The sequence below is a fragment of the Equus asinus genome, chromosome 7 (assembly GCF_041296235.1).
Source record: "Equus asinus isolate D_3611 breed Donkey chromosome 7, EquAss-T2T_v2, whole genome shotgun sequence".
Taxonomy (NCBI): domain Eukaryota; kingdom Metazoa; phylum Chordata; class Mammalia; order Perissodactyla; family Equidae; genus Equus; species Equus asinus.
In genome coordinates this window covers 106,428,235-106,451,892 of record NC_091796.1, presented here as the reverse complement: position 1 = coordinate 106,451,892, position 23,658 = coordinate 106,428,235, and the positions used below count along the sequence as shown (strand labels likewise).

Below are 23,658 nucleotides of genomic sequence, written 5' to 3'. Positions count from 1 at the left end.
ATGGCACAATCGGGACAGACTGACCTCTGGGTGGGCAGCTAGAGGACCATTTCCAGAGAAAGGGCTGCATGTTAGCAAGGAGAAGCATTGTCACCGGAGGTCTGGCCATGTGCCCAGGGACTGGGCAGTCACAACTTCTCTTAGCCTGTCTGGCCTTACGAGGAGATAACTTAGGAAGAAGACATTTCTGGAGTTTGGATGATTCCCCCGGATGACCTGCTGCCCTTTTCTCTGATCCTCACCTTTATACTGCCCTTCACCCCTCCCCCACCCCAGGCTCTGGTTAATTTCAGCTTCGTAAAAATCAGTGTGTTTGATAACAGATGTTTCCCACATAAGGTCTAGAATTCTTTGGAGCACAGGTACATTTTCACGCCCACATGGTTAATACGAAAAGTTAGATCTCTAGGTAAAGCACAATATACACTGACAGATTTGTGATATAAAAAGTTCAGTTTTTCTGTATCATCAATGTATAACATTTTTCTTTCGTAGCAAGTTTAAGCATGATTTTTGAACCCATCATATGCCAGTTACAGAACTGGGCTGTGGGGAATGGCTCTCACAGATGATCCAAAAGAGCCCCTGTCCCACCACTCCCCTCGGCACAAACTCAAAACGCCCAACACACGAGATGAGATCCGACCCCATGATGACCAGAAGTATCTGTGGAGAGTCCAGGGCAAGCCTGGCTGTTCAGACTCGTCTCATAAGGACCGAGCTATGACTCCGTGTCACCCATTTTGTTTCTTCCTGTCTTTACTGTCATTGATATTGAGCTCCAAACCTTAACATCATTTTTCATTAAGAGAAATATTCACTCAAGTCATCAGCTCTAAAAGCCCTGAGAATCAAATGTTTGTTCTCTGTGTCTTCTAAGCTGATGTAGAGTAACTATAACATGACACACGGATGGCAGAGGAATGGAAAGTATGAAAAAAAAAAAAAACGGCTGGAAATCCAGAATCAATTCATTAAAAAATCTTTTAGCAAAAATATGAGTAATGCTCATAAGACACAAGTAGCGGGAAAAAATGGTCTGACACCTGTGATCGGGGTATGTAGAGAGTCCTGGGAGAGGCCTCCCAGACAACGGTGGTTAACCAACAGGCAGATGGGGCATGTCCTCAGTCACTGGCTCCCAGACCCCCAGGGGACAGGCAGTGAGGGGTCTCCTCTTGGCACCCTGATTTCAAAGCCCACAGAAAAGGAGGAGACACGAAAAGCCCACCTGCCATCTCCTCCAGTGCTTGTGGGGGGCAGCAGAACCAGTTGTGCCCTCACCAGCCACTGCCCTGGGCTGTCACCTTCCTGGGCTGCCGAGGATCAGAGAGGAGAGAGTAACAATTGAGTCCGAGGTCTTTACGAGGAAAGCGGCATTCCTGAGCTGGGGTTTTCTAGCCTCTCCCTCAAAGCCAAATGATTGGGGGGCTTCAAGAGAGTCACCTAGAGACTGGAGGTGTCTTAAAGAGCAGGAGGCGAGCACCCTGTTCTCTGGTGGACCAGAGCCAGAGGTCCAGAATGGGCACGGCACCCCTGGGTGGCGGCGGTGTCTGTGCATACACACTGTGCTGGCCTCTCCTGGAGGCTTCAGAAGGCAGGAGACTTGCTGGAGCAGCCTGTGACATCGGGGTGCAGTGCACCCAGAAGGGACCGTGTGGGCCTGCTCCTGTGAGGTTCCTGTGGCTGCACTCGAGGAACACAGAGGTCCAAGGGGAGAGGGGGGCGGTGGAGCTGCCCAGGAACTGCCAAGGGAGCGGTCAGTTTGCCCACCGAGGGGCTGGAGGTTTGCACGGAAGGGGAGATGGCTGCTCCCCTGGGAAGGGGTCTTTAGTGATGCTGAAAACTCTCTAGAGCACAGATGTCCCAGACAGGAGGGAAACGCCACACCAGCAGAGGCCAGGGCAGCAGATACAAGGCAGCTGCCCTCCCCACTGCTCAGGGCCCAGGCCGGCCCCTTTAGCACCTCTCCTACTTTAGGTCCCTCACCGGCCAGGCTGCCCAAGGGGAGGGGCGCACATGAGGTTCTGAGCCTGGGGTTAAGGTGCTGAACCAGGTGGGATGGCTATAACCAGAGATGACCAACAAGGGGCAGGAAAAGAAGATTCAACACCTTGTGGTTGAAAAAAGTAAAACGCAGCCCAGTGTGATGGCTGGTCTCAGGGTACCCCGTCACTCAATCAAACAGGAACCCGGTGTCACTGTGAAGACATCCTGTAGTTGTGCTTACATCTACAATCAGGTGACTGCAAGTCAAGGAGATAACCCTCGAGAATGGAGGTGGGCCTCACGCGATCAGTGAAAAGTCTTAAGAGCAAACTGCGGTTTCTGTGAGGAAGAACCCACTGTGGACGGCAGCGTGGGCTCCGGCCCGATGGAGGTTGGACTTGCCCCGCCGCACTCCACAAGGCATGACAGTTCCTCAAAATCATGTCTCCCTCTCTCTCTGTGTCTCTCTTTCTCTATTGCCTCTCTCTGTCCCACTGGTTCTGCTTCTCTGGTAGAACTCTAACCAATACACCAGCTTAGGTGAGACTCCTTAGTAACCTGGCTGTATTCTACCGGCAGTGAAGCTAATGCCTCTAGTTTCAGCCCTGTCGCAGCGTCCCTCAGCCACAGACCATCCTCAACACCTGCACATGCGCCTGGTCCTAGATGCTGAGCTAGGAGTCTGCAAGGGGACACAGACCTATCTGCTTTTAATGCAAAAGTTTCCCTTTTCAGTATCCTGGGAGGATGGCCATCCTAGATCCAGGAAGTTTTATTATTGGCCAACTCTAATTGATAAAAACATTTCTTTCAAGCAGGAAAAAAAATCTCGTGCTGTAATTTCTACCCACCTTTCCTATCACATTACACTGCAATAATTTAATGCTCATCTCTAGAAAAGCTTAAATATACTAAAAACTAATATTTAGATAAAAGAGCACAAGGCATACAGCAGGCCACCTCAAATTATTCTTGGGTTTCTAGCCTAGCAACATTTCTCAGTGTAAAAGCTTCGGGGGTCAAATTAGCTGAGCATTGTGGTGCGGAGGTCCACGTGCTCGGAGGGAGCGCCGTGCTGCCCAGGCGCGGCATTCACTCAGAGAACCACAGATGGTGATCTTCATCGGCATCCTGCCACGGAGACCAAAGGGAATCTTCTTTCTACTATAGGTCTGACAGGGGTCACACAGATCCATTATAACCTCTCAGCGGAACACTCTGATTCAGAGTGCACACCAAGGCACGGACAGAGCCCGAATCAGCCCACGCAGAGAGGCAGCAGGGCCTAGAGGGGCCAGCCTTCCCTGACCCTCCGCCTACCTAGAAGCAGGACTTTGAGAAAGCTGCCCAAGCCTCGGTTTTCCCTCTGTTGAAAGAGGGTAGATCCCTTCTTCGCACTGGGCACGTGTGAAATGGAAAGCACTACAGTAAACAGTCTTCAGACATGTGCGCGGGCACGCACGAGGCCCACACAGCCCCCGGTGCGGTACGGACTGACTCTGTGACATCAGGAAGACGTGCTTCTACAGCTTTCTTGACACTTCAGCTTTCAGTACTTAAGTCAGCCCTGCAGATGTTCTTCTCCGAACTGCTAAATTTACTGAATTAGATGTGAACCAAAATGGCTCAAGAAGCAACGTTACGGAAAATCCTTACAATTCAGCAATATCACTCAGCCGGTTCCATCCCTGTAACATTCATTACCAATGGGCGAGGCAATAAAACATTCATGCCGCGGCCTCACTGTAGACAGCGTAATACATGAAGGTTTGAAATACGCAGGGATACACGCCAAAGAACACTGATAATCTAATTTCAGAGACGACGAGGAAAAAAAGGTTGATTATTCAGTTCTCTGTTCAAAACCACAAGGTTATTCTACTTTGTTATTTATTGTTTTATTCATGTGAACAAGATTTATAAAGGTGAGTCCACCAAAGGCCAAATTACAGTTCCTCCAGACACGCTTCCTCTTGTAATAGAAATACTAGGATCTGAGAGCCATAGTCTAAGAGATGCATTTTTGGAGAGGGAGAGCTCATTCACATTATTTTTAGTTTTAGTTTTTGGTGAGGAAGATTGTCTCTGAGCTAACATCTGTCTCAATCTTCCTCTATTTTGTATGTGGGACGCTGCCACAGCATGGCTTGATGAGCAGTGCTAGGTCCACACCAGGGATCCGAACCTGCAAACCCCAGGCTGCTGAAGTGGAGTGTGTGAATGCAACCACTACGCAACTGGGCTGGCCCTACACATTACTTTACTAAATAGAAAATTGCTATTTGTTAGCAAATGATACAATCTATCTGCAAAAACCAACAGACACCACAGAGAGGCCATCACAGCTAGGCCACCAATACAAAAACCAAAAATACAAAACTAACAGCAACATCTCTCCACCAATGACAAGCAACTAGGCAACACAATTGACAGGAGAAGTCACACACAGCTGCAAAAATAACCCTGGGCCTAGGGCCCCACACCCCAGGTACAGGCCTCGAGGAGAGCATAAACACCTGATAAAGGGCACTGAGGAATTCCTGAATGAATGGACCAGACTTTCGTTCTCCAGAGTTGCATGACGTTATATTACAAAGATGTAACTTGTCCACAAAGCAATTTATACACTGAATGTGATCTTAAACATAATTCTAACTGGATTTATGATGAACTCAATGAATGTCATTTAAAATTTAGGTGGATGATAAAAATCCTAGTAGCAATCTTATAGGGAAAAACTCCCTTTCCTCATTTGTCAGGTTAGTTAGAATTTGCTTTCATGGCAAAGCTGAGCTGTCATCCCAGGGAATGTACGCGCCACTACTCAGGCACTGCTCAATCCCCAGCGCCTGCCGTGGGCCTGGCACCTAGGAGGTCCTCCAACACCGGTGGAGAGTAAGTGGATCCCCTGGGAAAAGCACATATCAGTCACTTACTAACTGCAACACCAAGTAATTACCCGAAAATTGAAAAATTTTTGATTAAATCTTTAGATCTCACCCCAATTTCATCAGGGAAGCCTTCCCCGACCCCAAACCTAACTGGATCCCTAATTTTAAGCTCTTCTATAATGCTGTACATTTTCTTCATGATATTTGTCTCAAATATAACTGCATGGTTGGGGAATTCTGGTTTGATGTCTTCCTCCCAGCACCACACCCGGGCCCCATCGCACCACCTGGCACAGAACACTCAATAAACACGTGAGGTGAGACACAGCAGGGTCGCCTTGTCCACAAGTTAAGACCATCACTTTCTCTAAGGCAAGAGCTGCTTTCCAAGAATGTAGCTTTACCTCCAAATAGATGCCAGAATGTGATATTTTAAGAAAACAACTATAAGTTAAATTCTTATTTTGAATAGCTTGCTATTTTTATAATCATTTAAATATGTTCTTTAACAGTTAAAGATATGGAAATAAAAACCTACAAATCTTTGTAGAATTCTATTTTTTTTTCTTCTAAAGATTGGCATCTGAGCTAACAATTGTTGCCAATCTTCTTTTTTTTTTTTCTCTTCTCCCTAAAGCCCCCCAGTGCATAGTTGCATATTCTAGTTGTGAGTGCCTCTGGTTGTGCTATGTGGGATGCTGACGAGCAGTGCCATGTATGCGCCCAGGATCCGAACCAGCGAAAACCCAGGCCACCAAAGCAGAGTGCGTGAACTTAACCACTTGGTCATGGGGCCAGCCCCCGTAGAATTCTTAATAAAGGAAATTTAATCTCAAGTTTTCAAATAATGGATATTTAAATTTTATGACTATTTCACAACTAAATGTACAATACCATCTTACTTTAAATGAAAATATGCTAGTCATTTATAATCATGTATGAGTTTATTCCTTAATTTTAATTTTTGAGTTTAAGAATAGAAATGTACTTATACAACATAAGCAATAACTTGTAAGACTTATAATTCAATTAAAGGTATTTAAAGATAACACTGGATTTGGAAGTTTCTCTTAAGTTATTTACTCTGGGCCAAAGGTTAGTTTTACATAGATTTACATAGATTTATATAGAATACAATGATGTATTCCCACTATTTTGTTATGAAAAATCTCAATGCAAAAAGTTGAATTTTATAGTGAATAACCATACAGCCACCAACTAGATTTTACTATTAACATTCTAATATATTATATATAATATTCTATATTTTTTCAGTATAATGTGAGAAAGTTTAGGAATGCTTTAGAATAGCAAAAATATATTTTCTTCATCCTACATGATATAAATAGACTGAAAAAGGAAGTTTCAGAGCTAAAGTACTACTTCCAGTCATGTATATGGAGCCAACATTTTCCTGCTATGTCCCCCTCACCAACTAGATATTTACGGTTACAGAATTATGAATTATGCGAATAACCTCTGATTGGTACATTTTTTGGAATCATTGCTGCATCACCTGTGTGGCCCGAGTTGTGTTAAGTATCTGTTAAAAATGAAGTAGAGACTTATGCTTCCAGATAAGATGGAGTAATAGGGACAGGATTTACTCTACTTCTTGAAACAATCAAAGAACTGAGCAAAAATACATGGAATTATGGTTTTTGAGACACAGGATTTCAGGCAGTGAAGGAAAGAGATCCCTGAAAGACTGGAGACAAACGAAATATACCCTACAATTACCCCGCTTACTGCCTTGATGGAACATCCAGGTTGCAGCACAGAGAGAAAAAACACAGGTGCCGTCCAGCAGGCAAAGGTGGTCAGAATTCATAAGGCAAAGTCCCAGAGAGGCGAGAGCTGCGAAGAGAGAGGGAGCATTCCAGTGACTGCAGAGGTCCCCCTCAACTATTCAGTAGACTTCTGATCAGCATATTTGTGTGAGAAAACTACTAGAGGCCGAGAAAAGAACCATCTGAAAGGATCAGACAGATCCAGGACCTGACCAGGCCTGGGAACAGTGCCTGTTCCCAACAACTAGCCTGGAAAAATTCCTAATTCATGGAGCATTGGGCTCACGATCAGAAGGTAGGGGAGGACCATTAATCACAGAATTACTATGGTTCTGGTCCTTCCTAACACATCTTAAAAGCAAGAACCAAAAGGATCAAACTGTTTGCAAGGAACTTAACTGCATCCCAAAATTAATCTCAAGAACATTAACAGAAATACGTAAGTATGTGGTGCTCAACAAGGTAAAATTCACAGTGTCAGGCATCCAATAAAAAATTACTGGACACTCAAAGAAGCAGAAAATATGATTCACAATGAGAAGAAAAACCAATCCATTGAACTGACCTGGAATTGACACAATGTTAGAATTAGCAGACAAGGATAGTATAATAGTATTCTGTGTTCAAAAAGTTAGATGGAGACGTGGAAGGTACAAATCAAACTACTAGAGATGGAAAGTACAACATGAGATGAAAAATTTACTGGATGGGAATTAACACCAACGGAGACACTGCAGAAAAGATCAGCGAACTTGAAGACAGCCAAGAAACTGACAAAAGGAAACGCAGAAAGGAAAAAAGATGGAAAAGAAAAAGAGCACCAGACAGCTGGGGGATGACGCTACGAAGCCTAATATACATGATGCTGGTGTCTCTACAGCACAAGAGGGGGCAGGGGAGAGAAAAATCTCAAGTGACAATGGCCAAATACTTTCCCAAATTCGATGAAAACAATAAATGAACTCTACACATAAGAAAAACAAAGAAAACACACCAAGGCACATCACAATCAAATTGCTTAAAAAGAACAATAAAAGAGAAAATCTTTTTAAAAGTAGCCATAGGAAAAAAGACACATTATGCCGAGAGGAACAAAAATAAGATCGGCAGCGGATTTCTCATCAGAAACAAGGCAAGCAAGAAGATGGCGGAGCAAAATTTTTAAAGCCTAAAGCTCTGACCTAGAATTCCATACCCAGCAAGCACATCTTTCAAAATCACAGACGGAAAAAAAAAAAAAGACTTTTTCAGACATACAGAAGTGGAAAGAATTAATCAACAGTACATCTAAGCTACAATAAATATTAAACAAAGTCCTTCAAGCAGAAGGAAATTGATATCAGATGTATATCTGGATCTACACAATGGAAGGAAAAACACTGAAAATGGCAACTATCTAGGTAAGTATAGAAGTTTTGAAAACATTATTTAAATCTCTTTACATGATAATTGTTTAAAAAATATACTGTAGGGTTTATAACATGAAGAAGTAAAATGCATGACAAGAGAACACTAGAAGAAAGATAGAGAGGAGAAATAGAATACACTGTTGTAAACTTTTTATATTCTACGTGAAATCGTATATTATGATTTGAAGGTAGACTGTGACAAGTTAAAGATGTATTCTAGAAAAGCTAAATACGGAATTGAGATCAAACAATAAAGGGTTATAGTTAAAAAGCCAACAAGAGATAACATGGAATCATAAAAAGTGCTCAAGTGATCCAAAAGAAAGCAGAAAAAGAGGAAAAGGGAACGAGGAACAGATGGGACAAATAGGGAAAAAAAGCAAGACATTTAAACCCAACAAGATCAACACTCACGTTACAGGCAAATGGTTTGAACATCCCAATCAAAAGGCAGAGATTATCTGAATGAATAAAAAAGACCCAACCATAAGCTGTCCACAATAAGGCCACTGAAACACAAAGACAAACTGGTCAAAAGTAAAAGGCAGGAAAAAGACGCACCGTGCTCACACTGGTCAACAGAGAGCTGGAGGGGTGATACCAACACCAGACAAGGCAGAATTGGGGCAAAAGACATCAGCAGGGATAAAGAGGATCATTTTCTAGTGATAGAGGAGTCAATTCAACTAATAAATACTACTAATATTTATGCACCGAACACCAAGAAGTAAAACCTGATAGAACTGCAAGAAAAACCAGACAACAAAAAATTAGAAACAGAAAATAAACAAACAGCCCCAATTACTAAAGCACCAAAAAATGAAATATTTATGAATCTAAAAAAATACATATAGGATCTGTATGCCAAAAACTACAAAACAGAAAAGATCAAAACGGGAAGATAAACTGTGTACATGGATTGAAAGATTCACTATTGTTAAGATATCAATTCTCTCCAAATCTACATACTCAGTGCAATTCCAATCAAAACTCTTGAAGGATATTTTGTAGATAACGACAAGCTGATTCTAAAACTTATATGGAAAGGCAAAATAGGTAGAACAGCCAAACAACTGTGAAAAAGAAAACCAAGGCTGGAGCACTCCTACTAGCTGATCTCAAAATGTACTCTACAGCGACAATAACGAAGACAGTATGGCATGGGTGAGCAGAGCGATCCCCAGATCAATGGAACAGAACAGCGAGTCCAGAAACAGACTCACAAATGCGGTCAACTGATTTTTGACAAAAGCGCAAAGGCAATTCAACGGAGAATGGTTAGTCTTTTCAAGAGACAGTTTTCAATAAACAGAATACCTGGACATCCACACGCCAAAAAACGCACCTCCGTCAAAATGGATCACAGACCTAAACGGAAAATGTCAAACTATAAAACTTTCAGGAGAAAATCTTTGTGAGCTTGGGTTAGGCAAAGATTTCTTAGCTATGATACCAAAAGCACTACCCATGAAAGAAGCAAATCTTAAGTTAGACTTCATCTAAATTTAAGCTCTATAAAAGACACTGTTAAAATAAAAAGACAAGCCACACACTAGAAAATATTTGCAAATCACCTAATTGGCAAAGGATTTGTATCCAGAATATGTGAAGAAATCTCAAACTCAATAAGAAAACAAACAACCCAATTAAAAAATGGGCAAACAATTTGAACAGACACTTCACAAGGAAGATAAACAAATGACAAATAAGCACAGGAAAAAATGCTCCGCATCATTAGTCATTAGAGAAATGCAAATTAAAGCCAAAACGAGATAAAAGGACTGATGATACCAAATGTTGATGAGGACACAGAACAACCAGAAATCTCATACACTGCTGGTGAGCCGCAAAATGGTCCAGCCACTTTGGAAAACAGTCTGGCAGCTTCTTAGAAAGTTAACAAACACAGTATGACCCAGCAGCCTCATGCCTATGTGTTTACCTAAGTCAAATAAAAACTTATGTCCAAAACTTGTACATGAATATTTACAGCAGTTTTATTGCCCAAAACTGGCAACAACCCAAATATCCCTGAAGTGGGGAGCGGATAAATGGTGGCACTTTTGTATAATGAGAGGCTACTGAGCGATTAAAAGGAACAAACTACTGATAAATCAACAACATGGATGAACCTCAGACACGTGCTGAATGAAAGAAGCCAGACTCAAAAGGCACAAGTCCATTTATACGACATTCTGGAGAAGACACAATGACAGAGCTAGAGGACAGACCAGTGGTGGCCAGGGATAACAGGCAGGGGGAAGGTCTGACTATGAAAGAGGAGCATAAAGTAATTTTTCTGGAGGGTGATGGAACTGTTCTATATCTTGACTGTGGTGGTTGCGTGACTATATGTATTTATCAAATCTCAGAGAACAAGAGTGAATTTTGCTGTATGTAAATTAAAAATTAATTAAAAATATTACAGAAAGATATTTACTAGGACTAAGTTCCCAAATGTTCTTGGTTCACAATGTCCTTAATCTTAGCAATTTCTTCACTGTACTCCTAGACCAAAAGAAATACCCATCAATTTAGGAGCTTTAAAAAACCCTAGGTTCACTGAGGTATAATTGACATACAATTAATTGCACATTTTAAAGTGTATAATGCAATACATTTAACATAGGCATAGATCTGTGAAATCATCATATAATCAAGATAACGGACATATTCATCATCTCCAAAAGTTTTTTAGTTGACTTTTGGGAAAAACCCATACATCTAAATTGGCTGGCTGCAGGTGAGGATGTGTATAGGCAGAATTGGGGAGGGTGGAGTAAGGAAAAGGATTAACTTTTACTTCCTCTTTTGTATTCATTTTACTTATTCTAAAATAAGCATGCATTTCTTTTACAATGTAAAAATATCAAACAGAACAAAGGGAAATTCTCTCAAAATGATAAGAGGAAATCAAGAAATGGCTCGCTGATATTTAAAGTAAAATCACTCTCTGGACTTCAAAAAGCACTTTATGTTTTAATCTTCTTTTGGCTTATCGCTGAGGTCAGCGCTTCTTTAACGTGTTACAGTGACTTTGAAACAATAACTAAGCAGAAAAGGGGATGCATAATTTAAATCGTCACTTGAAAGAAATCTGTAGACTATTTAAAGCTTCATTGATTAAAGTACTACATCCTGTAATTCAAAGTATTCTTTCCTCTCCCATTTCCAAACTCTCTTCATCCTCACAACAAGTAATACTTTCCAGAACACACTGCGAATATCGACACAAAAATAGGAGGAGGAGCACGTCCAACGCCAATCCTCAGTGAAGCGTAAGACAATCATCCCGGGGATCTGGGCATGAAACCTCCCCCAAGGACCTGAGAAAAACTCCCTTGCCCTTAATGAAAAACGCTGACTTGAATCCTAAGCATAAAAGAAAAGAAAACTTGTAAGGTACCATCTAGTCCTGTGCAAGCACTATGGATTAAATAATGGGACGAACGAATTTTCCCTGAAAACTCAACATGGGTCCTGATAAGAACAGGACTGCTATTATACTACATACAGAGAGCTTTTTTTTTTAAACGAAAACATATTATTATTGATTTTTGATGAGGAGGAATGTGGTACATGATGATTAAATTTTTAAAAAGTGACAAATGTAGTGAAAGGCGAAAATCTGCACATTCGCACCATCCAAAGGCCGCTACCATGAACAGTTTGCACTACATTCCTCCAGAACACAGTCTCCCAGACAAGAGAGGGCGGACTGTGCAAGGACAGATGCTGTACCTCACTCACTGTCGCCTACTTACTAATCCGGCACAGCAGACGTGGGCAATTGTAGAGAGGTCCACTTTGATACGAAGGACCTCTGAACCATCCAACTCGTTCTACCGTCGATCCAGCCAATGCTTTCTCTGATCTTCAGGTTATATTCATCTGTGACTACTAAGACTGGTTTTAATGCCCTTGTCTATGCCGAAAAGTCCATACTGAATGAATAGGTACTGAGCTTAGGAAAAGTCACTGTGCTAAATTTAGTGGAAGAAATGCGAGAGCATGACACATTTTCCTCTCAGGGAATTTATGACCCGGGGAAGTTAGACAGAGTTGTCCCAGGTGTTCTAAGAGGGCTTTCATCTGAGAGGGGGCAGTGCAGAAGGGTGATTGAGACAGTGATTCTTAAGCTTCTGGCATGCTTCAGAACTACCCAGAGATGACGGGAAAACAGAGAGCGCTGTGACTCAAGAAGCAACATTTCTAACGAGCTCCAGGTGGTGCCGAGGCTGCAGCCTTCGAGTAGCTCTCTTTCAGAAGAGTGGTTCTCAAACTCTTTGGTCTAGGATCCATTTAAAAATTAGGCTCCGAAAAGCTTTTGTTTATGCGAGTTATATCTATTCATATTGATTGTATTAGAAATAAATACAGAGCAATTTTTAAAAATCAAGTTATTAAAAAGCAAACCTTTACTATTTATTATTTATTATAGTTAGACAAGTTAGGCACGTCTTGCACTTTGAATAGCTCTCTGGGCCATGAACAATTTTGTAACATCTTTTATTGGTCATTTGGAAAATACTGGCTCACTGAATTATAAATCAGTCCAGTGGGGTCTCATTTCATCAAGAGTATTAAAGACCCCATTTGTTCATATCTGATCTCAGTGGGAGAGCCTGTGGCACCTGAAAGCCGAAGCTGGTAATAACTGATACAAATTTTCCAAAATTCAAATTTTCGCCTGAAAGCTTGAATTTTATCATTGACAACAAACACTATCAGTTATTTTTCTTGAAGTAACATTCTCATTTTATCTGTTTTTTTTTGAGAAAACGTTTGCTAAATATTCAAGTCTGAATAACCAGTTTGCCAGTCATTCTTCAAGTAAAAATGGTGCTCCGTGAAAAAAGTGGCTTCGCTATTACTTGATTTTGCTATCAGTGTTTTGACTATAAGAAAAATGCCAATGCCTGAAAAACAGATTAACCAGGTAATTTAATTGAAAAAACAGATGGCTGGTTATATTTAAAATATGACTGAAATTAAGAGATAATGGAGTTGATGTAATTTGGGCCTGAGACTCTTGATGCCAGGAGTTTCCCCCCGAGTATTGCTTCTCTTCACTCTCATCTCCTTGAACCTAAGTTTTTTTAATCTGGAAAATAAAAGGGTGAGGCTAGATGATCTGTAAGGTTCTGTTAAATTCCAGGTCTAAAGTCTATGATGTAAAAAAATACACAGCACACATGAAAAGATGCTCACCATCATTAGTCATGAGGGAAATGCAAATCAAACCCCCAGTGAGATCCCATTTCATACCCACTAGGATGGGTTTCATCAAAAAGACAGATGATAACACGTGTTGAGAGACGGGAACCCCTGTATACTGCTGGAGGGAATGTAAAATGGTGCAGATGCTTTGGAAAAGTCTGATCATTTCTTCAAAATGTTAAACACCAAGTTAACATGTGACCTAGTCGATCCACTCCTAGATAAAGACTCAAGAGAAATGAAAACATATGTGCACAAAAGCTTGTATGTGAATGCTCACAGCATCACTATTCCTAACTGCCAAGTAGCAGAAATAACTCAAATGTCCATCAACGGATGAATGGATAAATACAATGTGGTATATATCCATATAAGGGAATATTACGTAGCAATAAACAGCACTGATACAGGCTACAACATGCATGAACCTTGAAAACATCATGCTAAGTGAAAGAAGGCCACATGTTGTATAATCCCATTTATATGAAATGTGCAGGTTAGGAAGACAAGAGAGACAGAAAGCAGATGAGCGGCTGCCAGGGGCTGGGGATGGGAGTTAGGGAGGAATGGCAGTGACTGTTAGTGGGGATAGAATTTCTTTTAACGGGATGAAAATGTTATAAAATTAGATGCGACGATAGCTGCACAATCCTGTGACTATATAAAAACCAGTGAATTGTACATTTTAGACGTGTGAATTCTCTGGTATGTGAATTCTCTCCATAAATCTGTTAGGAAGCCATATAGCAGCCCAGTCTAATCGGCAATATATTCAAAAGCAGCATAAGGAGTACGATATCCACAGAGCTTCGGATTCCTCAAAGTGGAAATTAATGTCTTTAAAAATTCTATGACAAAACAAAACTAAATATACACACACAAAAAAATAAACAACAGGCAATAGGACAAGCGAGCCGGCTGAGCACTGCTTCCGTGGTCAGCACACCAGGGGGCACCCGAATGGACACCAAAGAGCCCACATCCTTCCACCTGCCACGCTTGGTCCAGGTATGGCCTGTGTGGAGGCCTTCTACTGGTTGCTCGAATCTTGCATCCTGTCCACTGCTGAGGGTCAGAAACCTCTGCCAAGTACCTCCCCATCATACTTTTCTTCTTTCCTTATACCTTTCATCAGCGCCCTCTGTCTATAAAACAAAGCAACAGCAGCAAATAACACCAAAATCCCTCTCTGTCCCTCGCCCTCAGTCCACCCCCGAAGCTCTGGACAAATGAGAGATCAGGGAAAGGCTGCGCTCTCTCCTGCACTTGCTCTGGTCAGAGCAGGGAGGAAAGAGTGAACCATCCTCTGCCCGCTCGGGGACACGGGCAAGCACCTCACGGCACAGATCTGCACGGGACACTTACTGCATCGTGCACAGGGTCTCCCTCTGCACCTTCTTCCCACCACACGGGCATATGGCAGTCTTGCACTCTATCCACTTGCCCCTTCACTTTCCTTCACTGCGTTACCATAATCTAGGAGGATACAGTGTTGGGTGGCTGACTTTATGCCTGTCCCCTATGAAAAGGAAAGATTTGGGAGGGCAGACGTCTTCTTGTTCACTACTCTATTTCCTCACCGGAACACGTGCCCGGCCTGGAGAGGATGCTCAGTAACTGTCTGCTAAGTGCTTTAGAGGGCAAATTGCCCAATGCTCTGAAGACTGGCTTGAATTTCAGGGTGCAGAACAAAGTTAAGGCAGCAGGAAAAGAATCTAGTTAGGATACAATTATAACAGGGAGAGGAGAAGTAATGACTATTTAATCCTAAAAAACATCGAAAGGGCTTTAAGTATCCTAAGTGGTTCTGGTAATGCACACGGGTACTGTGAAAGGCAAATGAGAGACTGCCTCAAGCAGGCGGGCCCACACTTGGTTCAAGGGGCGCATCTGACCCAAACCAGGCCAAGTGAAGCCTCAGTCTTTGCAGACTCTTCCGTCTTGGGTTAAGAGTGGGGCTCAGAGACCGCTGACACTTAAAATAAATGGGGAAAATGCAATATTAAATACATGGTGTAGGGGGAAATTTTATTTATTTTTTAAAGATTTTATTTTTCCTTTTTCTCCCCAAAGCCCTGCGGTACACAGTTGTATATTTTAGTTGTGGGTCTCTCTAGTTGTGGCACGTGGGATGCTGCCTCAGCATGGCCTGATGAATGGTGCCATGTCCGCACCCAGGGTCCAAACTGATGAAACCCTGGGCCACCGAAGTGAAGCGTGAGAACTCAACCACTCAGCCACGGGGCCGGCCCCACAAATGATTTTTCAATTATTTTAGAAGAAAGTAAAGTTATAGCCTTACCCTGCACCGTAAAGAAAAAAAGTTCTGGGAGGATTATAAAATGTACTGTAAACAACAGAATCATGAAAGTATTAGGAGAAAATATTAGAGATTTTTCTTTGTGATTTTGGGGTTTGAGAGGGCTTCTAAAATAATTGAGTTGAAATTAAGGAAAGAAAAAAAGATAGTCTTCAATTTTCCTTAGTCTGAATGAGTAAGGTTTTTGAGTATTTACTGCTCAGTTTATGTGCCTATGACTACCCTTCAGGTGTGAGTCTGGGGAGGGAACCCACACGGCTCTCGCATTGCTAGGCTGGCCACATGCTGGGAAATTCTGAACTTTAAGAGTTAGCAACAATAAACTAAAATAATCAGGCTGATCTCAACTTCTGACACAACAGATTGTGAACTACAAAAAAACACATTATTTTCATCTTCTTTTTCCAAAGCAAACATCCTAAAGTAAGAAATAAATAGGGGCCAGCCCGGTGGTGCAGTGATTAAGTTCACACACTCTGCTTCAGTGGCCCAGGGTTCGTCAGTTCAGATCCTGGGCATGGACCTACGCACCGCTTGTCAAGCCATGCTGTGACAGGCGTCCCACATATAAAGTAGACGAAGATGGGCACGGATGTTAGCTCAGGGCCAGTCTTCCTCAGCAAAAAGAGGAGGATTGGCAGCGGATGTTAGCTCAGGGCTAATCTTCCTCAAAAAGAAATTCTGGTCAACAAGCCTAGTCAAATCTGAAACTTACAGGTTTGGGGCAAAAAAAATCAGTAATTTAAGAAGGAGTTAAAAATTAGGATTTAGAATTTTATATTAAGCAACAAGGTCTCCCTAATAATTAGGGAGCAGAAATGATTTCAAAGTTGGACAAAATATCAACGATTCAAAAACACTCAACAGAAAATTGGAGCTCAGTGTTAGACAGTAAGAGTTTTAGTAATGGCTTGCATGAAATGTTTCCACATGTACCAACTGAGGTCACAGTGGGATCCTGAAAAGGACCTGGAAACAGGCTGTAAAGTATGAGACCACAGAGGACTGAGACTTGGGGCTGAATGAAACCAACGATGAGCTAACTGAAGGGTGACAGAGGCCATCTCAGCCAACTGGGATGAACTGTGCTGACAGTGTCATCGACAGTGGAGGCTGTCTCAGCCAATCAGGGCGGGCTGTCCTGACGCCAGCTTGGTCCTCCCATTATTTTAATTCTGCCCCATCATTAGAATTTTCCTGCACACATACGGACATGTTTACTTCTAAATCATATATGGCACTATTACATTAATGTTAAATATGTTTAAAAAAAGGGGAAAGAGGATGAGATAATAAATGCAAATAAAAGTTCTGGCACATCTATGCCACAGGGTAGGTGTGAGGATTAAAGAGTTAACACACCTAGGGCACTTCGGCTGGTCCCTAGAAGGCACCCAATTTCCCTTACCATTACCATCATTATCATCCAAGATACATTACAAAGATTGGCACTCTCATAGCACAAGTGCAAATTCCTGAAGGAGGATGTTTTCGTGGGAAGTGTTGTGTTAGGCTCAAACGTCTCGGCTCGTTCTAAGAATATCGGAGGCCTGTTTGCCACTCAGTGTTGGGACACGCTGGTTCAAGTGCAGTCACTTACCATATGGACTACTTCTGGGTATATAGGCTCTGTGATCACGTTCCGATTATGGGTGATATATTCTACCATTTCACTTAAAGCAGCTCGTTTTACTTCCTTCCACTTTAGGTCACTCAGTGGATCAGAAACAAAGTCAAAGAGGACACAACACTGACGTAACTTCTGGATAAAAAGCTTCTCTTGATCAGCAGGAGGAACATCTGAAAAGCAGAAAGCAAAGTATATTGATCGCAAAGATGTTTAACCCAAAATTACTGTCAAACACTTTTAAGCCTTCCACTATTTTTATTTTGAATTAATAGAGCTTTGAGAAAAAAGAGATGGGGTAGGGGTGAACAGAGGTTAAACATTTCAAAATAAACAAAACAAGAGCTAGTGACTGCTCAGATCATATATTTCATGTAACAAAGTTTCTATACTTTTTAACTCTTTGAAACCATGTCGAGAGTACTGTTCAAAGTAAGTTCCCTCTAAAAGCGTTCATTCAATAAATATTATCTGAGCGCCAATTATCACATGCCAGCACTGTGAGGCGCAAGGGGACAAGAGGCCAACCACAGGCACCAGTCTGGGGTCAGGGGCACGGACACACACACATGGGACAACTGTGGACTGTAGGTACAGGCAAGGTAAGAAAAGGCCACAGGGAAGGATGCTCTCAGGTCTGCTATTGCTCTAAGTCCCAGGGGAAGGCCACGGTGGCTGCCCACTGGCTAGCTGGCAAAGCCAGAGCAAGTGGCCTGAGTCCGAAGCTTGTCAAAAAGAGTTGCTATAAACACAGTCAAGAGTAACCACCCTGGTGCTCCACAGAGCACATTTCGTTCCTCACTGTGGGCTACAGCCAACACGCATCACATGTGAAGACTGACGACATTCATGACAGCAGCAGTATGGGAACAGTGCACACAGTAACAACAATCACGATTCCTTAGTGAGTGCGCACCTGGGCCGGGTACCATATTAAAAGCTTTATACATATTTACCTATTTTTTTCATGTAATCTTTACAATGACACAACAGAGCTTAAGAAACAGGTCTAGAGGGTGATTGTAGGGGTGGAAAGTGACGGAGCTCTGAACGACTTTCCAGTACTCTGCGAAGTCTGGAGAACTTCTATCTGCCAGTGTGAGCCTGATAGCTTCCCCGCGGTGAAGATGAGATCAGTGGTGCTATTAACGTATGAGATGTATCGACAGATATACTCAAACGTGTCCAAGGTTTACAAAACGCCTCAAAACATTTGCATAACTGAGTGAACCAGTATTTTCCAAGTGATCAATAAATGGTGTAAAATATCATTCACGGGCAAAAGAGACATTCAAAGCACAAGACAGTTCACTGGATTTTAATGTAATAAAATGTAGAGACAACTTATTGCTATGGTTTCAGGTTGACATTGCAGATTCCTTTAAGAAACTACTCGTTTGTTAAGTTTTGGTGTAACATTAAAGAAAACGTCCACAATGCTCCGAAAAGGCTATTAAATTACTCCTTTTCCCAACTACACATTTTCCTACACTTTAACCAAAACACACGGCAGCAGACTGAGTGCAGAAGTAGACAGGAGAATCCAGCTAGCTCCTGTTAAGCCAGACAAAAGAGATTTGCAAAAATATAAAACAATGCTGCTAACTTTGTTTTTGAAAATATGGCTGTTTTCATAAAAATGTTATTTCTGTTAACATGCCATAAGCTTATTACTTTTAATGAATTAATAAAAACATACTTAAAATTTTCTTCTGGTTTAATTTCAAATATGGTCAATATCAGTAGCTAAATCCACATAAACAAAACCTCTTAGGTGTCCTACATAATTTTAGGAGCTTGAAGTGGTCCTGAGACAAAAGCGGCTGGGACTCACTGACCCATCCCAGTGTGTGCCTGCACCCCAGTGTGTGCCTGCACCGCAGGGTGTGCCTCGGAGGCCTAGGGTTTTCCTGCTCTCACCTGCTCGTGCTCACCCACCTCTCTTCACGCCATCCTCCCCGCTCCTCTTTTCCTTTCCTGCCCCTAACTGTCCACCTCCTGTTCAGGGTCCTTCTACAAGGCCTTTCCTTACTTCCTCGTTGGAGAAGATGTGTTCCTCCCAGCCAGTCCTCCAGCACTTCCCGTCGCCTAGACGATTACCTCCCTCGCTTACACTTCTTCCTCCCCAGCTGCTGCTTTGTGAGGGCTGGTGCCAGGTGACCACATTTTCTGGTTCCCTGGATCCCCTAATGCCCAACACGGGGCCTTGCATACAGCAGGCACTCAGACATAACCACCTGAATCGACCCATTTCGTGGGAATCTTCAGTGCCCCTAGTTCCTGTACTGCATGCGGAGGAAGCACACAGCAGGGCGATGGGATTAGGGCATACCGCCTAGAGGATACTTAGGAGACCAGGGAAACCAAAATTTGACGCATAAACATTCTGAGTACTGGGTCACTGTTTAACCACTTTAAATGAGTAACACTTGTTACAACGTTTGGGGTGTTTGACATTCAAATATCCAGGCTTTTTTTTTTTTTTTAATTTTTTTTTTTAAAGATTGGCACCTGAGCTAACAACTGTTGCCAATCTTTTTCTTTTTTTTCTGCTTTTTCTCCCCAAATCCCCCCAGTACATAGTTGTATATTTTAGTTGTGGGTCCTTCCAGTTGTGGCATGTGGGATGCTGCCTCAGCATGGCTTGATGAGCGGTGCCATGCCCATACCCAGGATCCGAACCGGCGAAACCCTGGGCCGCCGAAGCGGAGCATGCTAACTCAACCACTTGGCCACAGGGCCGGCCCACAACTTCATTTTTTGAATTACCTCCTTGCCTGCCTTCAGTCCTCATTCAATTGTACACCTTTGTTCATCCTCCAGTTTGCCAGGATCACCTTCAATGAGTTCATTTTGTAGTCACAGCTTGTATATTTAGAACCTTCTGGCATTCTTATGTTCTTGGCACTGTAGAGAACTAAGAAGCCTGCATTTATCCCCAACTCAGGACGTCCTCACAGCGTGCCTTCTCAGAAGTGGCCAGGCGAGCCCTGTAGGAACACTTCCTCTGTGAACCCTTATAAGGACAGTACCAGGCAGCACTGGTACACCCATGTGGAGATGAGGAAGCAGACACGGGGAGCTCAAACGCCTTGCCCATGGCCACAATGCCAGTAAGTGGCAGAGCACAGATATGACAGTGTAACATACTCTAAAACAAGGGCAGTGAGACTCAAAAGGATGTTGGGATCATTCAGGGTGGCGTCAAAGAAGGCTTATATACATCAAAAGTTCCTGAAAACATCATTCACTTTTTAAACGCAGTACACTAACTGCCATTCAGAACACAGACTCAGTTGTCACTAAAACACTAAAACAAATCTATTACAATTAAGAAGGAGGAGCAGAGTAAAATCTTTTTTCATAAAATCTCTATCTAAAAGTTTTCTAAAAGGCAAGAAAAATCTCAACTTTCTGGAAATCACGTCAATTCTTCCAGGGTTCCAAACAGCTAAGGTGTTACTGTACTATTTTCATTTAAAGTTTACAAAAACGTTTGTGATTATAGTCTAATGGGCTCTCTTTATTTTTTAAAATCTCATTTGGCTATTTTTACAATTTCATTGTTTGGAAAAAAAACCATATTATAACAATCAAATTGAGTACAATAAAATATTGCATCCTCAGCTCCTATCATATATTTCCATATTTTTCTGAACGTAAGTTGATTTAGCTTCTTATTGGTCAGCTTCTTTTAAAAAATCTTTATTTTCTGCTGTATTAATAGGACTGCGCCACTGGGAGATAAGAATGAGTGGAGGTGGTGGAAGAATGTGCTTTATATCTTTATGTATTCTGACTTCATTTTACAGTAAATAGGAGTTATTTTTGTAAAAAATACTGAGTAAATTTACAAAATATTGTTAAAAAAAGTCTTTAAAAACTATTGTTAGCATCGCTAGTCTTGAAAGAAAAAAGGGTATGACAGAATATAACTCGTACTTGATTTTAGTCTTCTGATTGTCCACATAACATGAACGAAATGTTAAAACTAACTAGGACGGACACTGTTGGTATATCACGTCAGTGTTTGGCATTCAAGACTGCCTGAGTCTTAAGTAAAAAACCATGACCCTGGATTTGACCTAAATCTTACAATTACTTCTACGAAGCAGAATAAAAAAACAGAATAATGGATTTTGAATTCTGCCCCTGAATGACAGTGGCTTACTTTAATTTTAAATTGTATACAAACTAATAACATCGACACACTTGTTTCAGAACATATTAATAAGCAGTCTTGATCCAAACAGAGAGTATCAACTAAATAGCATGACACAACACAGCAGTAGCCTGTCGGTGTTGCCAGGACCCCAGTGACAGGCTCTTTACCTAGAAAGGGGTGTAAAAGGACACCTGCCCAGGAAAGGTCCCATGACACCACCAAAAGTCCAACACTATGTTGAAATTGCTGATCTCAGAGAAAGAAGAACATAAAAAAGGCTATCACTATTTTGGCTGGAAACTATTCTTACTATCAATTAATATTTCCTTTTATTATTTTTTTAAGTTAAGAATGATAACATTCCTCTACACAAATATTACAAGCACCTTATGTTTGTAGAAATCTTTTCAGGCCCCTCCTCAGTATTTTCATTGATCTGTTATTGTGAACTTGGGATACTTTCCAATTATTTCAAGGTAAATCTTTAATGACACCAGGAGCAAAATATAGGGACATACTCATGTGAAATCTGTAGTAGGGAAGACTGGAGAAGACATTGACCCATGGCATCTGAAATAACAAAGAAGGTGGAGATAAGAATGTATTATTCTTTTAAAAATATATTTACTAAAGGGAAGCCTGTAATGAATCATTGACAAATACAGATGTTTAATGAAGGTCACTGTTAGAGTAGGGCGGCAGCACCCATTTCGGGCTTTGCACATGTTCCTGGTCCCCACAGTGAGGGAGCGGGGGCCTTCTTACGCCAGCGGCACCAGGGCAAGCTGTAAGGAACAGACTCTTTCCACTGACCCCTGACCTCGAAAGCTGGGGCGAGCCCCGGGGGTTACCCAAATGGTGACAGTGTAGCATCTACTTATATTTTCTTCTTCTACAAAGAATAAAAAAGTGAGATGTACTAATATTTAATATACAAACTGACACGCACTGGAGGCGTGTGCTTGAGACAGCTCTGCTGCCAGGTACGTGCCATCAGGAGCCTGGAGGCCACTGCGAGGCAATGAGAAGCCATTGCAGGCTTTTATCAGTGAGTCCTAAATGGCTTATCATATCACAGCAACCTCACAGGTGCTTCAAGCAAATGTGTGCCCCAGTTATAGATGGGACTGATAGATGTGACAGACTATGTTTTAATCACCAAGTCACAGGATATAAGGCTGAATTACTAAATTGTCACTGTATGTGAAGAGGCATCATGTGAAGTCTGTGGATAGAAAAATGATTGAAAAAAAAAAAGCCAAGCCCACTTCTACATGACAAGTCTTGGTGGCGAAAAGAAACACTCCAAGATACAATAAAGGACCAACTTCCTGCATGACAGCTGAGAAAGACAGCAGAACCTGGCCTTTCTGGTACACAGAGGATGGCTTTTTCCAGATAACCATGACCCCACTGAAACAGAGGCAGAGCTGCCAAAACTGCAAGCCTAGAGCACGTCAGCTCCAGAGATGCCCCATGCTCACGAGGGTGGGAACTGCTTCCCACTCATGTAACATTACTCATGTAATATTCGCTAAGCCGCCGAAGCAGCCTGACTTTCAAGGAGAGACCAGGGTAGGGTAACCACACCACCTCTCTGAGTGTTCATGCCAGCTTCTTAAAGGCACTGTGCGCGGCCCCATAGGGTCTATGAAAACATGCAAGTCGTGAGCCCACAGACGAGATATCATACAAAGCGGAAATGAATGAGCAAGCTCTCCAAAAGGAAAGAGCTAGACCTTCACCTTTGGCATCAGTTTGTCTTTCTAATATATTTATTCTTAGTACAAAGCAAGTAGGAATAAAGTCACATCCAGTTACTAACAACTTGGAGTAAATTTGGGATTCTTCATTAATATGTATTAAATTCCCCTTAGCTTTATTTCCCATGTGAAGAAATTTAGCAGATGGCAAGTTTCTCCCACTAAGAAAACAAAAGTTCAGCAATATTATTTTGCTCTTGGGAGAGAAAATCCATGCACCAGTTTTGGAAATGACCATTTCCCCTGCTGCTTCCTGTGCCTCCTCTGTCCTGGCTCAAATGTCTGCAGATGCTGAGCACTTTTCTGTGGCTCTGTCGCCCTCACTGCACCAGAACCATGGAGGCGGAGTGCCCAGAGCCTTACAATCAGACTGAAGATCTGTCAGACGAGGTTTCCTCAGCTTGTTCTGATGCAGGTCTTGAGTACTGGCGGCCCTTTAGAGCGCCCATTTCAATCCGGGAGAGTGGAAGTCTTTGCAATGTTG

General features: G+C 42.1%; 1 protein-coding gene across 10 annotated transcripts in view; it reads right to left on the bottom strand.

Annotated features, from left to right (window-relative positions):
• The window catches only part of PPP2R5C (protein phosphatase 2 regulatory subunit B'gamma), a 140,483-nt gene that overhangs the window by 35,890 nt on the left and 80,935 nt on the right, over nucleotides 1-23,658 (bottom strand). For all 10 annotated transcript variants that reach the window (XM_070514336.1, XM_044774334.2, XM_070514335.1 and 7 more), the window contains one exon: nucleotides 17,220-17,419. In XM_070514336.1, the coding sequence (XP_070370437.1) occupies nucleotides 17,220-17,419 (200 nt within the window). The remainder of the gene's footprint in view (nucleotides 1-17,219; nucleotides 17,420-23,658) is intronic.